The sequence below is a fragment of the Cricetulus griseus genome, chromosome 7, assembly GCF_003668045.3.
Source record: "Cricetulus griseus strain 17A/GY chromosome 7, alternate assembly CriGri-PICRH-1.0, whole genome shotgun sequence".
NCBI lineage: Eukaryota > Metazoa > Chordata > Mammalia > Rodentia > Cricetidae > Cricetulus > Cricetulus griseus.
Window position 1 is genome coordinate 133,156,877 of NC_048600.1, and position 19,030 is coordinate 133,175,906.

Genomic DNA, 19,030 nt, shown 5'->3' on the forward strand with positions numbered 1-19,030 from the left:
CCTGCTGCACCTCCTAGGCAGGAATCCTAGGGAGGAGCCAGGAAGAATCCTGCGGCTGTTCTCCTGGCCCAGTGATGAGCGGCAGGAAGCAAGTTCCCGATACACGTTCATATACACCAGGCCAGCTTATCCCAGTTTACAGTAGTTCCCGATACACGTTCATATATACACCAGGCCAGCTTATCCCAGTTTACAGTAGTTCCCGATACACGTTCATATACACCAGGCCAGCTTATTCCAGTTTACAGTAGTTCCCGATACATGTTCATATACACCAGGCCAGCTTATCCCGATTTACAGTGAGAAGTCAAAGAGAAGGGTAAAACACAGAACCCAAAATGAGGCTGCCAGAAGGTCATATATGCGGGGGTCCTCCACCCACAGGCACCCGGTGCAGGTGTGTGTTCTGTTTCCAGAAGGGAACGGAGTTCAGAGGAGCTGGGAAATGCACCAAGCTCTGTTTATTCAGAAGCTCACATTTGGGGTGAAGAGATAGATGGTCCAGCAGGTAAGAGCACTAGCTGCTCTAGCAAAGAACCCAAGTTCAATCTCCAGAACCCACATGGTGACTCACAACTGTCTAACACTTTCCAGGGTATAAAAAGCCTTCCTTTGGTCTCCTTGGGCACCAGGCACACACATGGTGCAGACATATATGCAGGCAAAACACTCATATACATACAAACAATAATAAAATAAGTTAAAAAAGAGGGCCAGGTGGTGGTGGTGTACACCTTTAACCCCAGCGCTTAGGCAGGCCAGTCTCTGTGAGTTCAAGGCCAGAGTGATCTACAGAGGTAGTTCCAGGACAGCCAAGGCTACAGGAAGAAACCCTGTCTCACCACCACCCCCAAGAAAAAGAAAGAAAAAAAAATCCACATTTGCTTTCTCTCTGTTGTTGGATCAGCTTAGTCTGTGCTTGTGACTGGCCGTAGGCAACCGTTCCATAGTTCTGAGATGTTCTTTTCAGCCCTTATTCTCAGCAGTCAAGGTTGACTCAGGATAGAAATAAGCACTGAGTAAGAACCTGCACTAGAAGACTTCTACTCTAGGAGCCCATTATTCTAAGTCTCAGTAGAGAAACACTAACTTGCAGCTGGATGGCACGGCTGCACAAGGCTAGGCTTCACTGGGCATGGCTGCACAGGCCTAGACTGCACACTGTCCTGGTCCCCAGCCATTTCCTGGTGGGAAGATTTTGGGCAAGGCCCGTGACCTCTCTCTGTGCCTCCGTTTCCTATTCTTTAAAGTGAAGCAGTGACCGTACCTCTGTTGGAGGGTTGTTGTGGGATTACAGGAGCCCATGCATGAAAGTGCTCAGCAGGGTGCTGGTTATGATTGCCAGAGAAATTCCAGGACAAGCCAAGGACATGCATATTCTATTCTCTGGCCTTTGCTGTATCGTGATTTAGCCTGCACATCGAACCATAATGAGTTTGTGTTTGGCTTATTTAACACTAGTAGCAGAAACAAAAAGGGGTTCCAACCAAAATTCCCCTTAAGAACTCTGCCCTTGGGCTCAGTCTTCCTTCTTTCTCCTTCTACAGTGTCCACCATGGCCCCTGCATACACCACTGTCCTTCTCCTGGCTTAAATAGGCCAATTTTATATTCCCCCCGAGGCCGACTGTGTGTGTCGTCTGCACCAGAGTTTTCAGCACTGTAAGTGTGGGAAAGTCTTTCCAGAAATTTAGGTCCTTTTAATCTACCTATACAAGAACTAGAGGCCGCTGTAACCCTCACAATTGTATGGAAGACTCAACGGCATCAGATCAGACACTGCTTCGTGCATCTTAGAACTTGAGTGGATCTTAGCAATAACATGTAAAGTAACAAGTGTTGGTGAGGACAAGAAGAAATTGGAGCTCTTCGCTGCTGAGGGTGGTATAGAACGGTACAGCTGCTACAGAAAACAATTGAGTGACTCCTCATAAGTCAAACATAAATTCACCATCTGACCCAGCAATTACACTCCTAGGTATAGTTCCCTAAAGAATTAGAAACAGGTGTTCAAACAAAAGCTGGTATGAAAGTGTTCAGGGCAGCATAGTTCTCAATGGCTAAAAGGTGGAAGCTGCTCAGAGACCACCGGTGTGGTTTATCTCCACAATAGGGTGGACTTCAGCTACAAAAAGAAAACTCCAACCTATGCTACAGTCTTAAAAACACTATGCTGAGTGAAATAACCTAGACACAAAGGGCGTATACTGTATGGTTCAATTGACATGAAATACTGAGAATGGGTGAATCCGAAGGACAAAAGCCACACTGGAGACTGGGAAGAATGGGGAATTAAGGAATGACTACTGACAGGCATGTGTTTTATCTTTGGCGGGGTGGGGGGGGGTGATAAAAATGTTCTGAAACTATGGTGATGGCTTCACACATTGTAGGGCTACTGAATGTTGTGGAGTCGTGACACTTCAAAGGATTAGGTCCACCTTACTTGAATTTTACCTTTAAAAGAATCCAAGGTTTGGAATGGTGGTGTACACCATTACTTGGGAGGTAGGTGCGAGAGGATCAGGGGTTCAAGGCCAGTCCCAGTTACGTAGAGAGTTTGATATCAGCCGGAGCTATAGGAGACCCCGTCTTAAAACAAACACAGTCTACCACCTTTGATGGCAGCAGCTAGGCAGAGGAAAGCTGGGTCAAGCCTGAAGCCAGGTGAGCAGGTAGGCCGGGATAGCCCAGGCCGGTTTTCTCCATAATTCCCTTCATAGCTGAGAATGGAATGGGATGGTGGGGGCGGGAGCTTCTTTCTGTATCTGGAGCCTGGCTCTACTGTTGCTGGGCTATGGGTGTCTGAGCCCCATTTCCTTTCCTGTCTATACAGTATCTGCTTCACTGTGAGCACCGAGGGAAGCAGGATGCTGGGGATTCTGACGGTGAGTCCCCGGGATGTGATGAAGAACAGCTAGCTGTCATGGAGGGGACTGGTGGAACCTTGGCCACTAGGATGGTCTCAGACCCTAGGTACAGGAGGCTTGTGGACTGGGAGAGTGAGTCACACTTGGGAACAATGTTACAAGTCACCTTCCTATGGTGGCCCCTCAGTTACCCCTGCGGGTGTTGACTACAACAGATACTCGGCAAGCGCTGTGCCCTTCCCCAGCCTTGGCTACTCCACTGCCTTTATTGGGATGGGTACTGTGTGTCTCTTCCTGTTGTTCTTGTCTGGCTCCCATTAGAGCTGTTGGTGGGTGCGTCTGTCTAGCTCAGATGCAGAGTGTGCCCAGTAGCCAGGGGGCCTGGAAAAATCACAGTCCCTGGAGCAGGGGGCCTCTGCATTTTCAGAGCAATACCTCAGGAACAGGATTGGAGTTCCACTTGGTTCTGAGGTTCTGGGGAGAAGGACAGAGTGGGGTGAGGACATACAGATGAATATGATGATTATGGCATTAACGACTGGGAGCTGCAGGCCTTACATGGCCAGGCAGGGACACAGTTTCTGGGAAGAAGGAATCAAGGTGGAACAGGTCAGGAAAGAAGAGCTAGGGTCTGGGTTGAGCTGTCCTCCAGTGCTGGGGAGGAGGAGGATACGGCAGAATGCAAGCAGACAGAGGCACATGGGTCCCATCTGAGACCCTCTGTGGTGTACAACAAATGAATGGCCTGGTTGGAGGGCTGGGCCAGCAGGCTTAGCATGTCAGGCAACTCTGGGCCCAATTCGCTTGCCCGGATGTGGGGCTGGCCTCCCCCATGTATCTATCCCCAGCCCCCAGCCTGCACTCTTACCCAGCTCCATGGTCCAGCTGCTACCTCCTGCTGTCTGGGGCCCAGCTGTTATATACTGGCCTCAGCCACCAGGCCTCACATGGCCATCTGGGTGGCTCTGCACTCCAGCTGCTGGCTTCTGAGGCCCAAGTGAGCAAAGAAAACTGGGCAGGCTAGCCCCTTTTCCTGTAGCCTGCACTGAGGGATTAGCTAAGATCCCATCTCTAGCTCTCAGTCTGGACTAGGGCTCAAAGCCAGGAGGACCCTGAAACTAAACCTCTTTTAGTTTCCCCAAAGCTTACCTCTCTGTACCCCATTCATGAGCATAGTCCTCACCAGCAGCAGTGGGGTAGGTGACTGAGAGTCAGAATGGGAACTTTGGGTCAATCCTGGCTGCTTCAAGGATGGCAAGCTCTTCTGCCTGACACTGGGAAGTTTTCTCAGAGACTTTTAGCTCCAGCTCTTGGGAAACAGGTGGCCATCTGTAGGCAGCATGTGAGCAGCCTTGAAGTCACTTGGCAGAAAGGGCTGTATCCTTGATCCTAGGAGTCAGAGTTTCTTCATTGGGATCACGAGAATCTTTAGAGCCAAGAGAGGAGACTGAGGCCCTACCACCCCTCAAGGGTGAACCTGTATGAACCAGTACAGGGTGACCCAGTGTAATCAGCTTAGATCACTGAGATACCTGGGACCCCACTGATGCCTTGGCAGTTACCTGTTCCAACCAGGACCTCCGAAGCTAAGGGCTGCCCTGCCCCACTTCTTAGCCTGGCAGACAGTCCAGTGGCAGGACCCTGCTGGGATTCTGGCTTGCGGTGATATGGGCTAACTGGAGAGGGTCACTAGGGTGTGGCCACATTCCCAAGCAGGGGGAGGAGGGGTGTAGGCCTGGGAGAGGCTCACTGTTTATCCATGGAACTTCTTGGGGGTGTCTCTGGAGCACCCTGAGATGCCTAGTATATGTCCTTGAACCTGACTGGGCAGAGCTGCTATCAGATGGGTATTGGATGTTGTAAGCGCCAAAGGCTGGTACCAAAGCCTTAACTGTCGGTTGCTGGCCCCTAGGTGCCTGAAGCAATGGGCTCTACAGGCCGAAGAGGCCAGCTGCCATGTGACCTCCAGCTCCCTCCTTCCAACCCTGTGATCCTCGGCAGGCTTGCACGTGGCCTCTGAGGAGGCAGAAACAAACCCTCAGATCTTGCCACTGGGAACCCTTCAGCGCTGGAGGCTGCAGATGCTTCTCTTAAAGGGCTATACCACTTTTAATTCAAAGCAGATCCTTGGAGCAGCTGTCTAGCGGCTGGTGGGAGGGAGGAGGAGGGTGATGGCCTGGCAATAGAAGGATGCTGAATTCATTCTCAGAAGTTAAAGCTCAGGGGCGGAGGCAGATAGAGACTGAGTAGCAGTTCCAGCTCCTCTGGCACTTTTCTTCTCTCAGTTGAGGACTGTAGGTAGAGCAGCTGGAAGGAGGCCTCTCTTTCTCTCAGAGGAGACAACTGAGGGTGAACAGGTCCCCAGGCAGTGGGCTGCTTATTCTGGCAACCTGACCCATGGCCACTTAAGATATTAGGAATACTTAATGAAGAAATTATATGATTTCTTTCGCATATTAAACAGGACCTGAGATTGTTTGTTTGTTTGTTTGTTTTGTTTTTCAAGACAGGGTTTCTATATAGCTTTGGAGCCTTTCCTGGAACTTGCTGTGAACCAGGTTGGTCTCCTACTCACAGAGATCTACCTACCTTTGCTAGGACTAAAGGCATGTGCCACCACCGCCACTCAGCAGACCTGGGGAGATTCTTGCTTGACCAGGTGTTTGCCCTGCCTGGAGACACTCACTGACACCAGACATGGGTAGCTCTGACACCAGATGGTTCAGATGGACATTGGTTCACCTGACCCTGAACTGGGCACACGCACCTATTTAGGAGTGCTTCTCTGGTAGGCTCCAAATCTTGAGTTGGCTGTCTTGGTTCAGATTCCAGTCACTGACCGGGGGACCCTGAGCCACTACTGTCCACCTGGGGACTCTGCTCTTGATCATCCTGCTGCAGAGGAAAGAACAAAGGAGGCTAAAGAGCTAACAGGAAGCTACTGGTGGGTCCCCCCAGCATCCTGACACATATATTTGCTTGTTTTTCCAATGAGAAACAAAGGCTACAGAATGAAATTGGCTTTTTGAGAGGTGAGTGTGGGTGGGGAAAATAGGTCAGGGTAAGTCTTGTTTTATACTTAAATTTCTGAATCAAAAATATTTTTGAGATATGGTCTTAATATATAGCCCTGGCAGACCTGAAACTATATGTATCAGGCTAGCTTGTGACTCACAGAGATCCACCTGCCTCTGCTTCTGGAGTCTGGGATTAGAGGCATGCACCCCCATGTCTGGCCCAACTTTGATTTTAGACCTGGCTGTCTAGAACTTGCTATATAGCCTAGACTGTCCTCAGATTTAATGCTCCCGCTTTTGCCTTTCAAGCGCTGGGATTATAGACGTGTGTGTAAACCTGTATTTGTGAGGGTGCCACGGTGTATATGTGAAGGTAGACGGTGATTTTGGGGGTTGGCTTTCTCCTTCCACAGTGGGTATGGAGATAGAATTCAGGTTGTTGGGATTGTATGGCTCATCATACCAGTTCAGCTTTGTTTTCTTCCTTCCTTCTTCCTTCCTTTTCTTCCTCCCTCCCTCCCTTCCTTCCTTTTATAGTCCTGGTTCACTTAGAACTCGCTCTGTAGACCAGGCTGGCCTTGAACTCACAGAGATCCTCCTGCCTCTGCTTCTCCGGTGCTGGGACTGTGGGTTTGAACCACTGTGCTTGGATGTACTCTCATTGTTGTTGTTAGTGGTGAGGTTGTTGCAGCTTTGAAATTATTTTTAAATTATTTATTTATTTTTTTGTAGTTCTAAGGATCAGACTCCAGATCTTGCAAATGCTAGGCTACAGTGAGCTACACCTCTCTCTCTGCAGGGTATCTTAAAACAGAGAAGATGAAAAAAGTACTGTAACTGAACACTGCAGAGGAGACCTGGTGTTGAAAGATACAGAATTTTTTTTTTTTTTGAGGCAGAATCTCTTGATATAGCATGGAACTCACGATGTAGATCAGGTTATTTTGTAGATTAGAACATGTCCTTGTCCCTAGGAAACAGGCATTGAAGTATTCGGTGATAAAGAGACACAATGTATCCAACTTACTATTTTTGGGGGGTGGTGATGGTTGAAACAGGGTTTCTCTGTGGCTTTGGAGCCTGTCCTGGAACTAGCTCTTGTAAACCAGGCTGGTCTCAAACTCACAGAGATCCGCCTGCCTCTGCCTCCTGAGTGCTGGGACTAAAGGTGTGTGCCACCACCGCCCAGCCCAACTTACCCTTTTTTTAACTTTTATTTATGTGTATGCGTGTTTGTGTGTGTCCGTGTGAGTGCATACCATGTGAATGCAGGTGTCTTCAGAGTTCAGAATCTGTTGTTGAATCCCTTGGAGCTTGAGTGACATGGATGTTATGAATTAAACTCCGGTCCTCTGTAAGAGCAGTAAGCAGTTCATTAATCTGGCTAAAAGATGTTCTTTGTACTATTTTAAGACACTGTTATAAATTGTTTTGATTTTCAGGGTTCTCTGTAGCCCTGGCTGTCCTGGAACTCATTCTGTAAAGCAGGTTGGCCTCAAACTCACAAAGATCCACCTGCCTCTGCCTCCCCAGTGCTTAAAGGCCTGTGCTACAACCACCTGACTTACTTATTTATTGAGACAGTGTTTCTTTGTGTAGCTGGCCTAGAATTCACTCTATTGATCAGGCTGGCCTCGTACTCAAGAGACATACCTGTTTCTGCCTCCCAAGGTCTGGGACTAAAAGCATTGTCACAACCTCCCAGCTCTTCTAATTGACATAATATAAAAATTGAGCCAAATGTGTTGTCATACACCTATAATCTCAGCTCTTGGAGGCTACAGTGAGAGGATCACCACCAGTTAAAGTTCAGGCAGATTTACCTAGTGAGTTCCAGGCTAGCAATGGCTACAATGAGGATGGTGGCACATGCCTATGGTCCTAGCAGTCAGTCAGGGTGTGGAGGTTGGATGTTCAAGGCCAGCCTAGGCTACATGAGCCACTATCTCAAAACAAAACATCAAATAACAAACACAATGTTTCTCTGTGTAGCCTTTGCTGTTCTGGAATTTGCTCTGTAGACCAGGCTGGTGTTGAACTCAAGGAGATCTGCCTGCTTCTGCTGGTATTAAAGGCACACAACTACCACTGCTGGATGGTACAGTGTTTCTTTTTTTAATATATTAATTTTTATTTTATATGCATTGGTGCTTTGCCATAGGTCTCAGGTCCTCTGGAACTGGAATTACAGACAGTAGTGAGCTGCCATATGGGTGCTGGGAATTGAACCCAGGTCCTCTGAAAAAGCAGTCAGTGCTCTTCTTAACCACTGAGCCATCTCTCTAGCCCCCAAGGTACAGCATTTGTTTGTTTGTTTGTTTTGTTTTGTGAGACAGGGTTTCTCTGTGGCTTTGGAGCCTATTCTGGCACTTGCTCTGGAGATCAGGCTGGTCTCGAACTCACAGAGATCCACCTGCCTCTGCCTCCCGAGTGCTGGGATTAAAGGTGTGCACCACCAACGCCCGGCCCTGGTACACTGTTTCTTAATAGAAAGGTGTTTAATGAAGATAGAATGATATTTAGAAAAGTCATGATTTTGAAGCCATGTTAAAATGAGCCTGTAATCCCAGTTACTTGGGAGGCTGAGGCAGGAGGATCAAAGTTTGAGGCCAGATTGGGCAACTTGGCAAGACTCTATCATAAAACAAAATAAATGGATTGAGTTGTTGATGAGTGGCAGGGCATTTGTGTAGTATGTGTGAAATTCTTCATGAAGCTCCAATACTGTTGTCTTTGTTAGGGTTTCTCTTGCTGTGATGAAATACCATGACCAAAAAGCAAGCTGGGGAGGAAAGAGTTTACTTGGCTTATACTTCTACAACATAGTCCATCACTGAAGGAAGTCAGGACAGTAACTCAAACAAAGCAGGAACCTGGAGGCAGGAGCTGATGCAGAGGCCATGGAGGGGTGCTGCTTACTGGCTTGTCCCTCACGGCTTGCTCAACTTTGTACATTAAGAGTTAGATCTTGGACCCACTGCTTTCTTATAGAACTCAGGACCACAAGCCTAGGAATAGCACTACCCAAAATGGGCTGGCCTCCCAGATCAATCACTAATTAAGAAAATGCCCTACAGCTGGATCTTGTGGAGGCGGTTTTTTCTCAGTTTTTTCTCCTTTCAGATGACTCTAGCTTGTGTCAAGCTGACATAAAACTAGCCAGGACAACTGTCAAGGAAATAATAAAAAGAAACCATTCATCAATTAATGCTAAAACTGTTTCATAAATAAATGAGGGGGAAAGCATGACATTTGTAGTCTTAAAGAATTAGCCCATAACTGACATATTTACTCCACCAGGAACAAGGGACCTTGACCATGGAGGACTCTGACCTTAACTTGAGTAGGTTAGTGATCAAATTTCACATATTCATTTTCAGGACAAGCTGATGCCCTGTATCTCCTGATGGCCTGCCATCCTTGTTACCTCACCTCTTTAAATATGCTGTCAGAGGAATCTAACTGTGGAACAGTTGAAAGCAAACAGGTTTGAGTTCCTTAAAAAAAAAGTGGGGACAATATATGAGGCTACTGACAGTGGGTCCAAGATCTAACTCTTAATGTACAAAGTGGAGAGATACCTTGCTCAGCCTAGACACAGAGGTGTAGGGGGTGGAGAGGAGCCTTGCTTCTGCCTCAATGAGATGATGGGACAGACTTAGTGACTTCCTAGGGGTGGCCTTACCCTGTCTGAGGAGCAGATGGGAGGTGAGGGGGGTGGAGGTAGTGGGAGGAGAGGAGGGAGGGGGAACTGGGATTGGAATGGAAAAAATAAATCAATAAAACAAAAGCAAAAAAAAAAAAATGCTAGTTTCAAGGGGAAGCAGTGGCGTGCGCCTTTAATCCCAGCACTTGGGAGACAGAGGCAGGCAGCTCTCAGGCCAGCCTGGTCTACAGAGCTAGTTCCAGGACAGCCAGGGCTACACAAAGAAACCCTGTTTTGAAACACACACATACACACACACACACAAAAATGCTAGTTTGTCAAAAAATCAAAAGAAACTTACCAAACAAACCAGGCAAAGTCTGAAGCTCAGTGAAGGTCTGAGGTTGCACAGAACATACAGACCTTCACATTCTTTTCCTTGTGCAAAGGAGGTGTCCATGTTTGTTAATATACAGCTGTGACACAGATGAGCCACTTATATGACGACAACACAGCACTGACACAGAGGTGTCACAAGCTTAAGCAAGGACGAATGTTTGCGCATGGCCCTCCAGACTTTGCACCTGGACACTGTGGAGCAGGTGGAGATAATCAAGCCCATGACCGTGTGGCATGACCAAAGCCAGGCAGCTGAGCTGTGGTTCAGAATGGTATTTAAGATTTAGCTACAGCTAGGGTATGGGGGCCGGGGGAGACACGAGCAAACGATGTCCATGTGTTGGGGGCTGAGGCTGGTCCATGGCTGGAGAATTATGGAGACCTTTGTTTTCCAGACCTGGTGTTTGCAGCCTGAAGCATAAGAGGCCAGCTGATCGGACACATCCTGATCTGGCACCCCAGGGCTCCGGCTTCCCCTGGCCAAGTCTCATGCTGTGCAAGGGCTACCAAGGAAGCCGGTCCACCAGGCACCTGAGTCCGTGTAAAAAATGTGACCCACTCAGTGTTTATGGGGTGTTCTCAGACTTGGAGATCTTTACAACAGTTCCAAGGACCACAAGCATTTCACGCCTCTTCCAATCATGGTAGCAAGTCAAGAGAGGGCCTGAGATCAGGCAGATGGCTCTGCAGCAGGTAAGGGTGCCTGCCTCCAAGCCTGATGACAACCTCAATTCTATCCCTTAGTTCCACAAGGTGGAAGGAGAGAACAGACTCTGGCAAGTTCTCTGAGACCCACATAGGCACCATGGCATGCCTGTACCCCTTCTTTCACATACAATAATAATAATAAAAAAAACAAATACATAACTGTAAACAATCATTATTATTATTTCTAGTGTGTTTCAAGACAGGGTTTCTCTGTGTACCCGTGACTGTCCTGGAACTGACTCTGTAAACCAAGCTGACCTCGAACTCGGGGATCAGCCAGTCTCTGCCTCCCAAGGGCTGGCCCAACAAAATAACTTTTAAGAAGGTCTAGAGCCTAAGCAGTTGGGGAAGACCAGCAGAGGGAGGGGTGCTTTGTCTCTGTGTGAAGATGATGGTGACGGGGACATTTGAGAATGTGGGGGAGGCAGGATCGGTGCTCGTTGGGCGGGAGCGGGGCAGGGCAGGTGCAAAGTCGACCAACTTTGGTGTGGGCCGACCTAGTACTTGTGGTAGACCGGTGGCTGCAGACCCCCAGCTGGCCCCGGGCAGCATGGGCAAGCACAGCTGGCCAGGCAGTCGCCAGAGCGTGAAGGATGCTGGGACCACGTGGCGCGGGCTGAAGAGACGGTGCCCCTGACCGAAGTGCGTTGCTTCCACGGGCGAGCCCTTGAGGCCTCTCCACAGGAGCGCGCGGCTCGCCAGCCTGTTCCTCACCGAGAGCCAGCGACCGACCCAGGGGCCGGGGGCGGAGTCCGGGGCGGGGCCCGGAAGCGAGTCGGCCCCGCCCCCGAGGTCGCGCGGCCGTGCGTCCCGGCTGTTGCGGATAGAGTGGTTGGAGGCGAGCCGGCCGCGGTCACGTGAGCGAAGATGGCGGCCCCGGCGGCGGCGGGGGCTCCGCGGTGTCGTGCTGGCCCCAAACGGGCGGCGCACACGGTGAAGGTGACGCCGAGCACCGTACTGCTGCAGGTGCGGCCGCCAGCTCGGGTGGGGGACGGGCGGGCGGGCGGGGGGGAAGGCGGAGGGCCCGAGGCCGCCGCGCCGGGCCCGCCCCTGCGGTTGCTCCCAGGGCCGTGGGCGGGGCCGGGCCCTGGTGGGCGGTGCTCGAGGCAGCCAATGAGCGCCTGTCACGCGGCTGCCCGCCCCATTCTGCGTCTGCGGCGCCGATGCTCGGGCGGGGCCGGGGCGGGGCCCGGGCGGGGCGGGACCGCCGGAGGCGCGTTTTCCGAGCGCCCGGCCGTCTGGGGGCCTCGCTGGCAGGGCGGGCGGTGCGGCTGGAGACCCGGAGTCTTCGACGCTCGTCCGAACCCCGCCTTCTCGGTCACCGGGAAGAGCAGGGGCGCCCCCCGGACCCTAGGTCGGCCTTGTCGGTGTGTCCGGAAGTGAAGTTTGCTGAGTCATTCACTGCTTTTTTTTCTGACTGCCGCCGCTTGTGACCTCGTGTGAATTACACCTGTGTATCGAACCTCTGCTGTTCGGTTGCAAAAGTGCACGCTGTTCGTATCTGTGTCAGGAGCCCACAGGGGAACACAGTTCGAAATGAGGTTCTGCCGGACGTAGTACAGCCCCGTAACCCTCCAGCAGGACCCGTTTGCAGCTGGGCTCCTGCATTGAAAGGTTCGGGTCATGCAGCAGTTGCACAGAGGCTGCCAGGCCACAGAGTGGCCAGAGACACAAAGCAGTCCCCGCAAGGCAGTTGTATCTGGCTGGAGGCCACCTAGAGCCCAGAGCATGGGACCAGGGATGGACAGGCTGTGCCACAGTTTGAGGAGAAAGTCAGGAAGGGGTCCCCTGTAGGAAGGGGAAACCGGACGAAATTTGTGGGTACGCTTTGTTTGGACCTGTTGAGTGGGATGCTCGGTGGGCTGGGCTGTGTGTCTGCCGTGATTCTCTGGTCCACATAGGCTTACTGTCCGTTCATCCCCAGGTACTGGAGGACACATGCCGGCGGCAGGACTTCAACCCCAGTGAATACGATCTGAAGTGAGTTTACTCAGGCTCAGCTGTGGGCTTCTCAGTCCATGAGGTGCTTTCTTCAACACACATGCTGTCTCTGCATTGGAAAAGCCCCTTGGGTAGTTTAAAACAGGTTTAATCTTACCCAGTTCTGGAGGCAGAGTCTAAAGTCTAGGTGTCGGTATGGCTGTTCCCCGAATGTTCTAAGGCCTAGAGAGAGAGAGGCCTTACCTCTTTGAGCTTCTGGCTGTCCAGGTGTTGTTTGGCCCGTGATGCAATCATGACAGCTTCTGCCTCGATCTTCAAATGACCTTCCCCGGTCTGCTATGAGGACACAAGTCACTGGGTTTAGGGTTCTTGGGTTAGTTCAGGGTGACCTCATTTAATTTGTTCCCTTAACGTCCATAAATACCTGTAGCAAATACAGTCATGTTCACAGTTTTCAGGAGCAAGGACAGTGGTGTCTGTCTGGGGGAGCACTATCTAACCCTACAGTATGGAACTTAAGCTCATTTGAGTATGTAAGTTCCTGGTGGGGTTCTTTGGGCAAAGACCTGGTCATGGAGAAATGGGTAGAAACCTGTAAGTGGCTTTTCATCTTAGAGACATGTGCTCACAGTATCGTGGTCCTAACACGAGAGCCTACTCTCCTGACCTTTTCCACATTGCATCGTGAGCTTTCTAGGAAGACGTTTCTTTAGAAGCATACCTGTATCAGGCTGCTCCAGTCTGCAGAATCACAGGACATGTGCTCTGAGTGGCCAGGCTATCCTGCAGTGTCCTGCCACAGAGCTTTGCTCCAGCCCTGTCAGGTTGACCAGCCAGTGGGCCACATAACGGTGTGTGGTTGGAACAATGACTATAGTTTGAGTCAGTTCCTCTACAACACTGTATTAGCTTTGCCCTAGGCTCTCATTCCCACCCACTGACTGAAATGTGTTTAAGAAGTGCTGTCACTACCCTGGCTGGTGCCTGGCTGTAAACAGAGTGGCCTTTCCTCTCCACCCATCGCTGTCAGTCCTCCGGCTGCTGTCCTGCTTAGCACTAGCATTTCCTATGGCAGCTTGCAGTTTTTAAGCCCATGTTGAGGGTTGGGATCAGCAGTGTCCAATTCTCAGTTCTACCTTTATCTCTCTGTTTTCTTTTTCTTTCTTTTTTTTTTTTTTTTAAATTTTTCAAGACAGGGTTCCTCTGTGTAGCTTTCTAGACCAGGCTGGCCTCAAACTCACAGAGATCCACCTGCCTCTGCCTCCCCAGTGCTGGGATTAAAGGCGTGTGCCACCAATGCCCGGCTCTTTTTTTCTTTTGTGAGACAGAATCTCACTATGTAGCCCTGGCTGGCCTGGAATTCACTGTGTAGCCCAGGTTGGCTTTGAGCTCACAGAGATCCTCTTTACCTCCTGAGTGTATATACCACTACACCTGACTCTTTCTCAGTTCTTTCAAATACCCTTGGGCTTTATAAATAGGTCACAGTCCCGAAAACTGTTATTTCCAACAGTACCTTGCATTTATAATGTCAGGCTAGTCACTTTCTGTGTTTAAAAGTGGATGGCTATAGACCATATATTCAAATTTCACACAAATTTATCTAGTTCTGTAGTTTCCTCTTAAATGTGCATTAAAATAGAGGTCAGGACCTGAGCCCTCTTGTCCTCCAGCAGTCCTCAAGTGGACTATGCTTGTCCCCTGGGCAAGGTCATGTGGCTTTGTTTTCAGAGTTGTGGGCTGGAACTGTTCTGGGACGGACGTGTGAACTGTAGGGTGGATAAGTCCCAGAGAGTCTTGGGACCTAAGGGAGTCAGGATGAAAAGGAACAAGGCTAGGAAGGCTACTGGGTGGAGGCTGTGATCCTTCCCCTGTGATGACATTGAGCAAGCTTCCCTCCCTTCTTCCCTGCTCTTGTCTTCCAAGGGACAGGTATTAGCTTTTTTTTTTTTTTTTGGACCCATAGTGGGATGCCATGGAGCCATGCCTCAAGATCCAGGTGTTACCTTTGTGTGGCCTGAGCTGTCATTGAACTCTGCAGTTTTGAGATAAGCTGTCTGGAGAGGGCAAAAGCTTAGAGGCTGTTTCCAAGATAATGCCTGAGTCTTCCCTGATAGACATGTGCGGATCTCTTGCTCCTTTGATGCTTTTGAGAAACCATATGTTGGAAGCCCCTATAAGGCCTTGGAGCCTCCCTGCTCAGGACCCAAAGGAGGTTTTAGGCTTGCCTTGTTCCAAGGGGATCCTGATTGGGAGGCATTATGCTCTCTCTTCAGGCCTTCCTGCACACTAACCCCTCAGGATGTAGGCAGAGAGGTAATGGCTACTGTGGCTTTGTGTCTTGTCTGGCCTCACTCTGAATTTCGATAAGAACACTGGACTGAGCTGTTGCAGAGATGGTTCTCGTGGGATCTGCCTCCTCTGCTTGTTCCGTGTCCCTTTGGGTTGCAGCAGGCAGGAGTAATGGGATTGCGGCTGGAATGACAGAGGACAGTCTGCTGGATTTCCCCTGGTCTTGCTTGAGACAACTTTCTTTTTTCTTTATATTGTGCACATAAATTGTGTGTGGTGCATGTGTGTGTGATGCATGTGTGTGGTGTGTGGTGTGTGTGTGTATGTGTGGTGTGTGTGTGGTACGTGTGTGGTGTGTGTGTGGTACGTGTGTGGTGCACACGTGTGTGTGTGTGGTTGTGTGTGTGTGTGGTATGTGTGTGTGTGTATGTGTGGTGCGTGTGTGTATGTGTGGTGTGTGTGGTGTGTGTGTGTGGTGTGTGTGTATATGTGTGGTGTGTGTGTGTGGTACGTGTGTGGTGCACATGTGTGTGTGGTTGTGTGTGTGTGTGTGTGTGTGTGTGTGTGGTGTGTATGTGTGGTACGTGTGTGGTGCACGTGTGTGTGTGTGTGTGTGTGTGTGTGTGTGTGTGGTGTGTGTGTGTGTGTATGTGTGTGGTGTGTGTGTGTAGGTCAGAGGACAGCTTGCTGGAGTCAGTTCTCTCCTTTTACCAGCTTGCTGTCACCCATCATGTAGGGTTTTTTGTTTTTTGTTTTTTTTCAGAGACAGGGTTTCTCTGTTGCCTTGGCTGTCCTGGAACTCACTCTGTAGATCAGGCTGGTCTGGAACTCACAGAGATCTGTCTGCCTCTGTCTCTTGGGTGCTGGGATTAAAGGCTTTTACTACCATGCCTGGCCCTGTAGGACTTTTTATGAGTCAAAGTTTTGCAAAGTCCAAGCTGGCCTCCAATTCTCTACATAGTCAAGATGATCTTGAACTCCCAAGCTTTCTGTGTCTACCTTCTCAGTACTGGGATTACAGGCATGGGCTACCATGCCAGGGTTGTACAATACTGGTGATTGAACCCAGGGCCTCATGTGTGTTAGGCAAGCACTCCATCAACTGAGCCATACTCTCGTGAGACACCTTTCTGAGGGTCTGCTCTCTTGTGTCTGCTACAGTATCTATAGGTACCACCCTCACCCTTGCAGAGGCTCATCTTGTTGTCTTCCTGTTTGTATCCATGCCAGTGCTGTGCCTCTGAAGGTCCCAGGAGTCCAAGACTTTGCCTCTTGTTCCTTCAGGTCCTAACTTTCTGCTCTTGTAGTTGAGAGAGCAGTAGGCATGGGGCTGTGTCTTCAGGGCAGGGTGTGGCTGTGTCTGTTCTGCAGGTTTCAGAGGACCGTGCTTGACCTGTCTCTCCAGTGGAGATTTGCCAACCTGCCTAACAATGCCAAGCTGGAGATGGTGCCTGTGTCCCGGAGCCGAGAGGGACCCGAGAACATGGTAGGTGTCCAGTTGGGAAACACGGTGGTACTGCTTCTCTGTCTCTGCTGGGACTGTAGAGCGTGGGGTGGTACTGCAGTGAGATGAATGGCAAATGGGCCTAAGCTTTGCCCACGGGCCTGAGAAGGGCCGGAGAGGTTGAAACGAGCCCTGCGATCCATTCTGCCTTCCTCAGTCAAGCTAGAGCTACATTTCTTACTTGGATTACTCAGGGCTGGGAGTGAAATTTTTCTTTCATTATACAGGGTTTTTTGGTGTGTGTGTGTGTGTGTGTGTGTGTGTGTGTGTGTGTGTGTGTGTGTGTGTGTGTTTATGTTTTGGTTTTGTTAGGGTTTGTTGGTAGCATTTCCCTACCAGCTTCTGGTCAGAGATCCTGAATTTCTGTATGGGCATGGCTGACAGACATTTGCTTCTCAGTCAGCCTGCCTAGAGCTCTTGCTGTGCCTCAGCTGCAGCTTCGCCCACTTGCTGAGCACTGGCCCTCAACCTGTAAGTTGCAACCCTAGGGGGAGTCAGATGACCTTTTTCTCAGGGATTGTATATCAGATATCCACATAACGATTCATAACAGTAGCAAAATTAGAGTCATGAAGTAGCAATGGAATAATTTTATGGCTGGGGGTCACCACAACACAGGGAAGTGTATTAAGGGTTGCAGCGTTAGGAAGGTTGAGAACTACTGCTGTAGGGGATCATGTTGAAGGCATGGTTGCTAGGAGCCATATAAAAGTGGTATGCTCAGTAATAAACAGAGATTGAGAAAACACCCGTCCTCTGTGCTGTGTTAAACTTCCGGAAGTTGGTGACATCTTACTAAAGGTTCACACCTCACAGGATGCTGGGGCTGGGTCGGGAAGCAGAGGCCAAAACTGGTGCCGACTGGTGCCGTGTTTAGCTGGGGGTAGTGGTAAAGGGGACATTTCCATGATGGCTCACTAATGTGCCACCTACATAAAGGTGTTCATGAGCTTGATGATACAGCCCTCCTGAGAAGCCCACTCAGGCATCACACCCCTCCTCAGGATGGGTGTCCAGGAAGTGGGAAGGGCCTGGTTCTGGGAATCTGGGTCTGTAGGGATAGTGTGTTTCTTCCTAATTAGCGGTTAACCTCTCACCTCTCCAGGTTCGAATTGCATTACAACTGGATGATGGCTCCAGGTTGCAGGACACTTTTTGTTCCCGCCAGACCCTCTGGGAGCTTCTCAGCCATTTTGTACAGACCAGGTGAGCACTGGCAGGCAGATCCCAGGCTCTTTCCCGCCCCCTCCTGGCAGAGGCTTGAAACCCACACTGTGCTTCTGGCTAGAGCCGTGGCTCTTTGGTTTCTGCAGTCCTGACTGACTGCAGATGTGCATGTGAAGGTCTTGGCAGCTCAGCTTCCAGGCCTGCTGGCCTCTTGTCTTCCAGAAAGAGCAAAGGCGTTCCCCCATCTTCAGGGGAAGCAAAAGATCTGATGAGCTGCAAAGGGAAATGAGATGTGGGCTGTACCCCCCCTGCCCATGTAAGAACTGCATTTGGGGGGTCCTTAATTAGAATATGAGCAAAAGGCCACCTGATGCTGTGACATTGCTTCATACAGATGAGTTTTCCTGTTGGTTAATAGTTTAAATGTTATTCTGAAGTGTGTAAAACAGTATTTAAGTTTTCTTTGTGGGGTGGAAGCCTGCCTGCTTTTTTTGTTGTTGCTAATTTTTTTTTTTTTTTTTTTTTTTTTTTTTTTTTTTTTTGAGATAGGGTTTCTCTGTGTAGCCCGGGCTGTCCTGGAACTGGTTCTGTATACCAGGCTGGCCTTGAACTCAGGAGATCCACCTCCCTCTGCCTCCTGAGTAGTGGGATTAAAGGCGTGCACTGCTCCCCCACCCCACAAGTCTGCTACTTTAGAAATCTCAACAAGCATAATAGAAGGAATAGTATTTGTTGTATGGCGTTAGATGAGTTGCTTGCCCTTTCTGGGTTTCTGTGGCCTCATCTGTACCATGGCAGTGGACAGAGTAAGCTAAAGAGTCTGGTGCAGTGAGATGTGGCCTGGCACAGGGCTTTGTGTGTGTAGGAGGGTGACTCTGAATCTGATGTTTATGGCGGCCCCATAGGTGAAGTATGCTTTGCTGTAGCAAAACCTGATTGGACAGGAAATGCCCAGCTGTCCCTATGGATGACGGTGTAAGGTCTACAGGTTCCATTCTCTAAGATACTGATGTCAACAGCCCCAGTGGCCTTGGGAATTGAAGCCAGGTCTGAAGTGGATTTAAGAGTGGGTTGAGGGAGTTGGAGAGATGGCTCAATGGTTAAGAGCAGTGGCTGTTCTTCCAGAGGACCAGGGTTCAATTCCCAGTATTACATGGTAGCTCGTGACTATAACTCCAGTTCCAGGGGATCGGACACCCTCACACAGACATTAATGCACATAATATAAAAATAAATAAATTATTTTTAAGAAGTGAGTTTTGGTCAGGTGCGATCAGCTATATAAATCTGAGGCCCATGTGATGGCCAGGGAGAGTTGGTGGCTGTGTTGGGCAGGAACTCCAGGACTTTTGTCCTTAGCATGCTGGTGAGATCATAGACACAACTGGTTCGAAAGGATTACTCAGGCTGTGGGTGCATATATGTTCAGTGAGGAGCATTCGCCTGAGTCTGATACCTGGTAATATGTATGTGCATGAGGGCACACA

The 19,030-nt window shown here is 49.8% G+C and overlaps 1 protein-coding gene and 1 long non-coding RNA gene across 10 annotated transcripts in view; one reads left to right on the forward strand and one right to left on the reverse strand.

The window, feature by feature from the left end:
- Positions 1-11,437: 11,437 nt before the first annotated feature.
- The window catches only part of Aspscr1 (ASPSCR1 tether for SLC2A4, UBX domain containing), a 40,017-nt gene continuing 32,424 nt past the window's right edge, over positions 11,438-19,030 (forward strand). For 2 of the 9 annotated variants that reach the window (XR_003487095.2, XM_035448280.1), the window contains exons 1-4: positions 11,438-11,605; positions 12,564-12,619; positions 16,244-16,358; positions 17,482-17,582. Coding sequence is in view for 8 of the 9 variants with exons in the window: in XM_035448280.1 (XP_035304171.1) it covers positions 11,507-11,605; positions 12,564-12,619; positions 16,244-16,358; positions 17,482-17,582 (371 nt within the window). In the remaining variant the exon portion in view is untranslated. The other 7 variants (XM_027425362.2, XM_027425358.2, XM_027425361.2 and 4 more) reach the window with 7 other exon arrangements.
- On the reverse strand, positions 12,458-13,502 carry LOC113831617. Its single transcript, XR_003487096.2, has 3 exons — positions 13,302-13,502; positions 12,824-12,916; positions 12,458-12,689 (listed from the first exon to the last, which is right to left on the reverse strand). It is a non-coding gene; the product is annotated as an uncharacterized LOC113831617 (long non-coding RNA).